This window comes from Bubalus bubalis, chromosome 6 (genome assembly GCF_019923935.1).
Source record: "Bubalus bubalis isolate 160015118507 breed Murrah chromosome 6, NDDB_SH_1, whole genome shotgun sequence".
Classification (NCBI taxonomy): Eukaryota; Metazoa; Chordata; class Mammalia; order Artiodactyla; family Bovidae; genus Bubalus; species Bubalus bubalis.
Window position 1 is genome coordinate 118990918 of NC_059162.1, and position 11486 is coordinate 119002403.

Sequence of the window (11486 nt, forward strand, 5' to 3'; positions counted from 1 at the left end):
TATCTCAATAGCCAATGGAATGTGTGAGTTTATTTTCAAAAACCATCTTGGCTTCCCAGAAGAAAATGCAAACTGCTTCTCATGTGCTTCACTAGGCATCCTAGAGGTCACTGTTCTCAGGACCCAAGGCTCCTGAAGTGGACAAATTCTTCTTTCCCAGTGTCCTGGGAAACAAGAATAGAGCATGAAGTTGGGAACCACAGGAGACATAAAAGAAAGAAAGCAGGCCTGGGATGGTGGAGGAAACATGGTCACTCTGGTCACAGTGGCTCTATAGTGTGTATAAATAGGAGGTACACAGAGATGGACAGAAAAAGCTTCAGTTCAGTTCAGTCACTCAGTCATGTCTGACTCCTTTTGACCCATGGACTGCAGCATGCCTGGCCTCCCTGTTCCATTACCAACTCCTGGAGTTCACTCAAACTCATGTCCGTCGAATCAGTGATGCCATCACCCTTCTCCTCCTGCCTTCAATCTTTCCCAGCATCAGGGTCTTTTCGAATGAGTCAGTTCTTCGCATCAAGTGCCCAAAGTGTTGTAGTTTCAGCTTCAACATCAGTCCTTCCAAAGAATATTAAGAACTCATTTCCTTTAGGATTGAGTGGTTGGATCTCCTTGCAGTCCAAGGGACTCTCAAGAGACTTCTCGAACACTACAGTTCAAAAGCATCAATTCTTCAGTGCTCAGCTTTCTTTATAGTCCAACATTCACATCCATACCTGACTATAGGAAAAACCATAGCCTTGACTAGATGGACCTCTGTTGGCAAAGTAATGTCTCTGCTTTCAAATACGCTGTCTAGGTTAGTCATAGCTTTTCTTCCCAGGATCAAGCATCTTTTCATTTCATGGCTACAGTCACCATCTGCAGTGCTTTTGGAGCCCCCAAAAATAAAGTTTGCCAGTGTTTCCACTGTTTCTCCATCTATTTGCCATAAAGTGATGGGACCAGATGCCCTGATGTTAGTTTTATGAATGTTGAGTTTTAAGTTAACTTTTTCACTCTCCTCTTTCACTTTCATCAAGAGGCTTTTTAGTTCTTCACTTTCTGCCATAAGGGTGGTGTCATCTGCATATCTGAGGTTATTGATATTTCTCCTGACAAGCTTGATTCCAGCTTGTGCTTCATACAGCACAGTATTTCTCATGATGTACTCTGCATATAAGTTAAATAAGCAGGGTGACAATATTCAGCCATGACGTACTCCTTTCCCAATTTGGAACCAGTCTGTTGTTCCATGTCTGGTTCTAACTGTTGTTTCTTGACTTGCATACAGAATTCTCAGGAGCCAGGTCAGGTTGTTTGGTATTCCCATCTCTTGAAGAATTTTCCACAGTTTGGTGTGATCCACACAGTCAAAGGCTTTTGCGTAGTCAATAAAGCAGAAGTAGATGTTTTACTGGAACTCTCTTGTTTTTTCAATGATCCAACAGAGGTTGGCAATTTGATCTCTGGTTCCTCTGCCTTTTCTAAATCCAGCTTAAGCATATGAAAGTTCATGGTTCACATACTCTTGAAGCCTGGCTTGGAGAATTTTGAGCATTGCTTTTCTAGCATGTGAGATGAGTGCAATTGTGTGGTAGTTTGAACATTGTTTGGCATTACCTTTCTTTGGGATTGGAGTGAAAACTGACCTTTTCCAGTCCTGTAGCCACTGCTGAATTTTCCAAATTTCCTGGCATATTGACTGCAGCACTTTCACAGTATCATCTTTTAGGATTTAAATAGCTCAACTGGAATTCCATCATCTCCACTAGCTTTGTTCATAGTGATGCTTCTAAGGCCCACTTGATTTTGCATTCCAGGATGTCTGTCTCTAGGTCAGTGATCACACCATCATGGTTATCTGGGTCATAAAGATCTTTTTTGTATAGTTCTGTGTATTCTTGCCACCTCTTATTAATAGCTTCTGCCTCTGTTAGATCCATACCATTTCTGTTCTTTATTGTGGCCATCTTTGCATAAAATATTCCCTTGGTATCTCTACTTTTGTTGAAGAGATCTCTAGTCTTTCCCATTCTGTTGTTTTCCTCTATTTCTCTGCATTGATCATTGGGGAAGCTTTCTTATTTCTCCTTGCTATTCTTTAACTCTGAACTCAAATGGGCATACCTTTCCTTTTCTCCTTTGCCTTAGCTTCTCTTCTTTTCTCAGCTATTTGTAAGGCCTCCTCAGACAAACATTTTGCCTTTTTACATTTCTTTTTCTTGGGGATGGTCTTCATCACTGCCTCCTGTACAGTGTCATGAATCTCCTTCCATAGTTCTCAGGCACTCTGTCTATCAGATCTAATCCCTTGGATCTATTTGTCACTACTACTGTATAATCATAAGGGATTTGATTTAAACTTACCTGAATGGTCTAGTGGTCTTCCCTACTTTCTTCAAATTTAGTCTGAATTTGGCAATAAGGAGTGCATGATCTGAGCCACACTTAACTACCAGTCTTGTTTTTGCTGACTGGAGCTTCATCATCTTCATCTGCAAAGAATATAATCAATCTGATTTCAGTACTGACCATCTGGTGATGTCCATGTATTGAGTCTTCTCTTATGTTGTTGGAAGATGGTGTTTGCTATGACCAGTATGTTCTCTTGGCAAAACTCTGTTAGGTTTTACCCTGCTTCATTTTGTACTCCAAGGCCAAATTTGCCTGTTACTCCAGGTATTTCTTGACTTCCTACTTTTGCATTCCAGGTCCCTATAATGAAAAGGACATCGTTGTGAGTGTTAGTTCTAGAAGGTCTTACAGGTCTTCATAGACCCGTTCAACTTCAGCTTCTTTAGCATTACTGTTGGGGCATCAGATCAGATCAGATCAGTCATTCAGTAGTGTCCAACTCTTTGTGACCCCATGAATCACAGCATGCCAGGCCTCCCTGTCCAACACCAACTACCGGAGTTCACTGAGACTCACGTCCATTGAGTCAGTGATGCCATCCAGCCATCTCATCCTCTGTCGTCCCCTTCTCCTCCTGCCCCCAATCCCTCCCAGCATCAGAGTCTTTTCCAATGAGTCAACTCTTCCCAAGAGGTGGCCAAAGTACTGGAGTTTCAGCTTTAGCATCATTCCTTCCAAAGAAATCCCAGGGCTGATCTCCTTCAGAATGGGCTGGTTGAATCTCCTTGCAGTCCAAGGGACTCTCAAGAGTCTTCTCCAACACCGCAGTTCAAAAGTATCAATTCTTAGGTGCTCAGCCTTCTTCACAGTCCAACTCTCACATCCATACATGACCACAGGAAAAATCATAGCCTTGACTAGGCGGACCTTTGTTGGCAAAGTAATGTCTCTGCTTTTGAATATGCTATCCAGGTTGGCCATAACTTTCCTTCCAAGGAGTAAGCATCTTTTAATTTCATGGCTGCAGGCACCATCTGCAGTGATTTTGGAGCCCAGAAAAATAAAGTCTGACTCTGTTTCCACTGTTTCCCCATCTATTTCCCATGAAGTGATGGGACCAGATGCCATGATCTTCGTTTTCTGAATGTTGAGCTTTACGCCAACTTTTTCACTCTCCACTTTCATTTTCATCAAGAGGCTTTTTAGTTCCTCTTCACTTTCTGCCCTAAGGGTGGTGTCATCTGCATATCTGAGGTTTTTTATATTTCTCCCGGCAATCTTGATTCCAGCGTGTGTTTCTTCCAGTCCAGCGTTTCTAATGATGTACTCTGCTTATAAGTTAAATAAACAGGGTGACAATATACAGCCTTGACGTACTCCTTTTCCTATTTGGAACCAGTCTGTTGTTCCATGTCCAGTTCTATCTGTTGCTTCCTGACCTGCATACAAATAGACTTGGATATTTGTTACATTCAGTGGTTTGCTTTGGAAATGAAGAGAGATCATTGTCGCTTTTGCGATTGTACCCAAGTACTATATTTCAGACTCTTTTGTTGACTAGGAGGGCTACTGCATTTCTTCTAAGGGATTCCTGTCCACAGCAGTAGATATCATCATCACCTGAGTTTAATTCACTCATTCCAGTCCAGCAAAAACTCAGCTGAGACTAATGTGAATGTGTGCACAGGACAGGAATGGGAGGACAGCCAAGGAGGGGGCAGCCGAGGTGTGTAGGGCGTCCCACCAACTGCACTCTGACCACCAGCTCCGAACCCATGTCACAATGCCAGGGCATCCCTAGCAAACTCTGATGCTCTGCTGTCCTGTGGGGGTTGGAGTCAGGCCAGCCAGGAGAGGAAAGATGGGCAACCCATTCTTTCTCCTGCATGCTCTATTGTTGGAGAGCATGAACTCTCTCAGACCACCTTCTAAGAGAACTGCAGGTTGAGCGAGAGTGTGGTGGTCGTCGCTCCTCCTCAGGCCCCACTGACCACATAGCTGCTGCCTGTACACCCCGACTCCCGGGGAGGGTGCTCCCTCCGAAGGCGCCCAGCCCTGTGATCCTGCAGCTCACACCTCTAAAGAATGAAACTGCTCTAAAATCACCTCTGCTCTCCCACTGATGCTCCTCTTAGGCCTGGGAGACACTGTGGTGTCCACCTTCCTTCTTCACTCCTCTCTCTTAGTCTGCATCTCCCCTGACCTCCCCTCTGGGCATCGCACAGCTGGTGCCCATGTCCCATGTGAGTGTGGAGTTCAGCCCTGGCCTGGGCTGTGACTGGCACAGGAAGCAGCGCCCAGATGGGGGACCCAGTCACTGAGACAGACGTGACTGTGTTGGTGGCTCCCACGGCTCCAAGCAATCACCCCACAGGGTGTGCAGAGGAGCCAGGGGCATGGAAGTCAGGATGAGCCAGGACATGCCACACGCTGACTGTGTCACAACCTCTGACCTGCTGCTTTTCAGGCCATGGAGGTGGACTTTCTCCTCTCTGGGAAATGGCTGACATCTGGACATTATAAGAAAGAACCCTTAGATTCTCAAGGATGCAGAGAGCTCAACTGAGGTTGCCATCAAGACCCTATCTCATAGACAAAGATGCTAAGTTAGGCCTCTGCTCCTGCAGGAGAGAAAGGCATATCTCCACACAAGCCTGGTGAGGGTTGGTCCCTTACATGCTCCCAGCCTGTCCCAGGATAGAGCTATCACTGGGTCATGTCCATATGGCATGAAGTCCGTAACAATTTCTGAAATTTAAGAATGAGTAAATAAGGGGTGGGAGGTGCAGGATTAGATACCTGAACAAGTGCAGAAATAGCACAGCTCAGGAGCATCCCTGTGGGGAGGGAGAGTATGTCCTTGAAAGCAAGGACAGGGAGATGTAAGCCACCCTTACACAGTAGACTCTCGGCTTGGCAGGACCCCTTGAGTCTTTTCTCATAGCAAATGCCCCGTCTCCCACAGGGTGAGTGCTCCAAGCACACTTGGTAATTAGTAAATCAGAGGAAATGGTTATGCTTCAGATCAGCTAGTATTTATCAGGAAGAAGAGTGGTATCTAGTTGTCCTGCAGTTGGGCACTGAGGGGTGCCTGTTCTCCAAGAGAGGATGACTTTGTGACCCTGATCTGCTCCCTCTCACTGCCTCCCACTGGCTCCTAACTCTCTGTCCTGTGTCACCAGCTCAGGGCCATGTCACCCCAAGGAAACGGAAACCTCTCAGTGATGCCTCTGCAGGAGTTTGTGCTGGATGGATTTGTGGGTGGTCCGCAGACCCAGGACCTGCTCTTTGCTCTGTTCCTGGCCCTGTACGTGGTGGCCGTCCTGGGGAACCTCACCATGATCATGGTCATCACCCTGGATGCCAGTCTGCACTCCCCAATGTACTTCTTCCTCAAGAACCTCTCCTTTGTGGATCTGTGTTACTTGTCTGTCATCTACCCCAAGGCCCTGGCAAACACCGTATCTTCCTCCAAGGTCATCACGTTTGAGGGATGTATCATTCAGTTTTTCTTTTTCTCTCTAATGGGTGTCACTGAGGCATTCCTCTTGGCCGTGATGGCCTATGACCGCTTTGTGGCCATCTGTAGCCCCTTGCAGTACCCCATCTCCATGTGCCCCTCAATCTGTGCCCGCCTGGTGCTGGGTTGCTACTGCGGGGGCTGCCTCAACTCCATCCTGCAGGCCAGCTTCACATTCACTCTCCCGTTCTGCAGCTCCAACCACATCGACCACTTCTTCTGTGATGTGCCGCCTCTGCTCAAGCTCGCCTGTGCTGACACTACCATCAATGAGCTGGTCATGTTTGGAATCTGTGGCCTCATCATCGTGGGCACCACACTCGTGGTCCTCGTCTCCTATGGCTACATCACAGTGACCATCCTGAGGATGCGCTCAGGAGGAGGGAGACACAAGCTCTTCTCCACCTGCGGCTCCCACATGACAGCCGTGTCCCTCTTTTATGGGACCCTTTTTGTCATGTATGCCCAGCCGGGAGCTGTGGAGTCCATGGAGCAGGGCAAGGTGGTTTCTATCTTCTACACCCTGGTCATCCCGATGCTCAACCCCCTCGTCTACAGTCTGAGAAACAAGGACGTGAAGGATGCCCTGGGGAGACTGGGGCAGAAGCACACAGCCACGTGAAGGATGGTGGCCAGAGAGACAGTGTCTTGAGGGCTGGACAAGGGACTTGAGGGGAGGCACTAGGTTTAATTTTAAGAATTTATTCCTCATTCTTGTAATTCATTCTTTCAATTCATTCTTTCCTCCAACATTTTATTTAGGCCTTCTTGAAGAACATCATGGACTTCAAACTGCAAGAGATGGAAAATGAATAAGGCATTTTATTTGCCAACATAAAATTAAGATCCTTAAAAGGTATGACTCTAATCTGGAAGTTTGGGTGATACAGTGGGCAGAGTGATCAGCAGAGAGTCTTTGATTGAGAATATATTTCCAAATTCAGCATCCTCCAGTGAAGATATTGTTGTTGTTCAGTAGCTAAGTTGTGTCCAATTTCTTGTGACCCCATGAACGTAGCATGCCAGTCTTCCCTTTCCTTGCTATATCCTTGAGCTTGCTCAAACTCATGTCCATTAAGTTGGTGATGCCATCCTGCCATCTTATCCTCTGTCACACCCTTCTGCTCCTGTGCTGAATCTTTCCCAGCATCATGGTCTTTTCCAATGAGTCAGCTCTTTGCATCAGGTGGCCAAAATATTGGAGCTTCAGCTTCAGCATCATTCTTTCGAATGACTATTCAGAGTTGATTTCCTTTAGGATGGACTGGTTGGATCTCCTTGCTCTCCAGTGAAGGTATGAAACTAGACAAACTCTGATGTTTTTCCCTTCATTTCATTGTTGAGTCCATGTATTTATGTGCTCAGTGATCTCCTTTGGACCACCTAGTAGGGAGGTTCTAGGACACTAAGCCCGGCCCCTTCCTTGGTGATAGCCTGGGTCACCACAGCCAATTAGGGGGGTTTGGAAGACCATGCTTCCCCTCAATCCTGAGCAGGGCTGTTCTTCCCCTCCCCCTTCTGTTCACTGATGCTGCCACCCAACAAGGCAACAGAAGCACCTGCGCTCCTGCTTCAGAGGCTCCTAGTGCTCCCTGTCCTGGGTTTCTCCCCTCAGACAGCAGCTGGGACCCCAGGGAGTAAACATGGATGTCTGATACCCGAAGTTCACCATCCAACCTGACAGGTGACACTGTCCTGATGACTTGTGACCCTAAGAAATGGGGTCTTGTCAGCACAGACATCTCTGAATAAGGATGCAGGTCCTGGTGCTGCTGCAGAGAGCAGGGGGTGAAGAGAGAAGGGGCAGTTTCCTGGCAGAAGCACAGCTCCCTGGCCCTCTGTCCCACACTCCCTGGGGCAGCTGGATCGTCTGCCTTGACCTCCCCATTCAGAGCTCCAGGCCCCTGCTCCATGGACCCAACACACAGTCTACACTCAGATCCCTATGGTGTCTCCTGGGTAGGGTCATCCAGTCCCATGGTCACTCTCAGGAGGTGGTCCTGTGGACACAGGGCTAGTCTCTTCCCTGTAGGGCCAGTAGGGATGTGCCCTCCTCTCTGATCGCAGCTCTCCATCTCCCTGCTGTCTCTGCTCAGGAGACTCTGGCAAGCAGCCAAAACCCAAGTCATTAGATTTCTGCTCACCATTCCTCAATAGGAACCTACTCCAATGTCTCTGCTGGACTCTGATAGTATTGTCTCATCTTTGAGCTTCAAAATCAGTTTTAAGTCTGCTGTAGATTACTGTATTCATCTGATGACCTTTATTCTTTGAGGAGTTTTCCCAAAATAACATACCTTCTTATAGTGCCATGCTGGGATACTGTTCTCTTTGCCTGCATTCCTTTCTTCCTCTTTTTTCTCCGCCTCCTCCTCATTTCCTCCCCTTCCTTCCTTCTTTCCACTCTCCTTCTCTCTCTCATTTTATTTTTGTCATTCCAAGGAATATCTTACTCTAAATTTCTAAAGGAAAAGAAAAATCCCAATCTTTTATATGCAAGTGAAGAGTTCTCATCATTATGTAAATTCTAATGGTACAAGCAGTAAGGAATCTATGATTCTCAGTAGAACATTAATTTTCACTTTCAAATAAACCAGGAAAATTGAGTCCAGTATTAGATGGAATGAAATTGTTCTATAGTCTGGAAGATAATTATTTTTAAAACCCTACAGGTTGACTTTACCTCTTCGTAAAACTATATTTCAGATTGCAGTGAATATCTCTATACAATGTTAGAAGTGGTTTACTTGGTTGTTCACCCCATACTATGCTTTGCCAGCTACTGGCACACACTAGATTCTCAGTTCACACCTAACACCAGAGTATAAGTTGAGTTCAGTGTTAGTTAGTCACTGAATTCCAAAATATACATGATAAAGCCCATTTCTTTATTGTGCTTAAGTGGACAACAAACACATTACATTTCAAGACCATATTGTAGTTTTGATGCTGATATTTCGGTGAACTTTAGGAGTTTCTACCTTTTAAAAGCAAAAATAATAATAAAAATAGTAACTTTTGTTGTATTTTGAGTGAGCTCGCCAGGCTCATATGTCCATGGAATTTCCCATGCAGGAATTCTGGAATGGGCTGCCATTTCCTCCTCCAGGGCATCTTCCCAACTGTAGAGTTCAGTAGTGTCTGGCATATTCAGCTTGTGTGTATCAGATCTCCAGAACTTTTCATTTTGCAAACCTGGAACTCCATCCCCCTAAATAACAATTCCCTGTTTCCTCCTTACCTCCACCACTGGCAGCCACCATTCTTCTTCTCTCTCTACGAATGTGACTTCTTCAGATGCCCCAGGTAAGTAAAACCTAAAGCATTGGTCTTTTGGCATCTGGTTTTAACACTTAGCATAGTCTCCTTAAGATTTACCCATGTTGCTGCATGTGACAGGATTTCTATCCTCTTTAAGGCTGAATAGTATTCCATCACATGTGTATGCAACTTGTTGTTTATCTCTTCATCCACCAAGGGGCACTTGGGTTGCCTCCACCTTTTGGCATGCAAATATCTCTTAGAAAGACTGCTGTTTTGTTCTTTATCTTATTTTTTACTATATACCCAGATATTTGATTGCATAATATTGGAATTCTTTTTTAATTTTAGGAAGAACCCTATATACTTTTCATAATGGCTGTACCATTTTTATGCCTACCAAAAGTGCAAAAGTGTTGCAATTTCTCCACATAATAGTCAGTATATGTTCTTTTCCTTTCTCTTTCATGCCAGCCATTATAATGATTGTGAGGTATAATCTCTTTGTTGTTTTTTAATATTTCCCTAATGATTATTGATTTTGAGCATTTTCTTATATGTTTGTTGGCAATTTGTAGGTTATCTCTAGAGAAATATCTTTAAGTAACATGAAAATTTTAAATTAGGTTATTGGTTCGTTTAATTGTAGTAATTCCTTATGTATTCTGAATATTATCCTCTTATCAGACATAACATTTTAAACATTTTCTTCCAGATCAAGGTTGCCTTTCCATACTGCTGGGAGCAGGAGCTCCGCCCATGGCAAAGGTCATGAGGAAGAAGGCTCAGCATACGCAGAGGCGGGATCGAGCCTCAGGAGTCCCCCTGGAAATTCTCGAGCATCTACCCCCAAAACCAGAGTCTGCCTACTTTCTGCTTTGTGCTCTCACCTACACCTCTGACTTTACGGGGGGCTGTCCCCCACTACCTCTCTCTGAAAAAGAGTTAACTTACAGCTCCAGTTAATAATTCCTGGGTGTGACAGTGTTTCAAACTACAAACTCCTTTGGAAATTCTCTAGCCTGCCTCAATAGGCTTTTCCGGCCACATGTGATTGTTCAGAGCCTCCCAACTGTGAGAGGCATGAGATGTTCTAAACTGTCTAAATACAGATTCCTTTGAGCAGGTAAAAGATTGATTAGAAATTGTATTGGTGTAGGGTTTTTCACTTGTTGGGCCAATGTTTGCTGCTAGGTTTCCATATCCCTTGCCTGCTGTGTCCCTGGCAGTGTATTGATTAATATAATTGGTGTAAGTAGTAGCTTTAATGTTTGTAACCTTGGACCCTTGAGTTAATTCTTTTTCTTGTTGTAGCCCACCACACCTTTGCCCTATAGGAATGCAACTTTATCTAATGCTTTTGGAGGGTGGCACTTGACTAATCACCTTTAGAGGAAAATAAGTTTTCTGAAGAAAGGGTCTTAAAATGTTAACAGGCCTCCGGGCCAGAAGATGATGCAAATCACCTAAACTTTTGCTTATGATAAGTTTGCAGGAAGAAAGCCTGGCTTACTGCATGACTCTACCCCTTCCCCCATTATCCTCTATGCATAACTTAAGGCATAAAAACTACTTTGGAAAATAAAGTGCGGGCCTTATTCACCAAAACTTGGTCTCCCCATGTCATTCTTTCTCTCACCTTCTGGCTGAATTATTCAGCCTCTTTTCTCCACTGAATTTCCTCACTGAGCTATCCTTATTTCAGCCTCTTTTCTCCACTGAATTTCCTCACTGAGCTATCCTTATTTAACCGCTCTTTATATCCTTAATTAACGTTTAATTAAGCAATTGTTTCCTGATCCTCGCCGACGCTGTCCCCGCTTCGAATTCCCTGGATCCACCAGGGCTGGACCCCGGCACCGTACTGCTATCTAAGTCTTTAATGCACACATTTTTAGTTTGATGTGGTCACATGTGCCTATTTTCCTTTTTTTTTTCATATGCTGTTGGTGTCATATCCAACAAATCATTGTTAAATTTAAGGTTATTGAGTTTTTCTCAGATGTTCTCTTCCAGGAGTTTAAGAGACTAAGGTCATATGTTTAGGTTTTTAATCCATATTAAGTTAGTTTTTGTTCATGAAGCAAGGTAAGGGCCCACATTATGCTTTTTCACATAAGCAGCCAGTTTTCCAATGCCGTTTGTTGAAGGGTCTGTCTTTCCCTGTGAGTCATCTTGGCACATTTGTTGACCATTTGACTAAATTGATGAAGCTTCATTTCTGAGCTCTGTATTCTGCTCCATTGCTCTATAGTTTGCATTTGTGCCAATACTATTCTGTTCTGATTACTGTAGATTTGTAATATGTTTCCAAAGTAAGAAGGCTGAGGGCCTTTCAGTTGGGTGCTGAGTGGCTCTTCAGATC

General features: G+C 44.6%; 1 protein-coding gene across 1 annotated transcript; it reads left to right on the forward strand.

Annotated features, from left to right (window-relative positions):
• The first annotated feature begins 5531 nt into the window (after positions 1 to 5531).
• LOC123333936 (olfactory receptor 12-like) lies at positions 5532 to 6482 on the forward strand. The gene has a single exon (XM_044944065.2). It carries the CDS (start codon positions 5532 to 5534, stop codon positions 6480 to 6482), a length of 951 nt encoding a protein of 316 aa, XP_044800000.2.
• The last annotated feature ends 5004 nt before the right edge of the window (positions 6483 to 11486 follow it).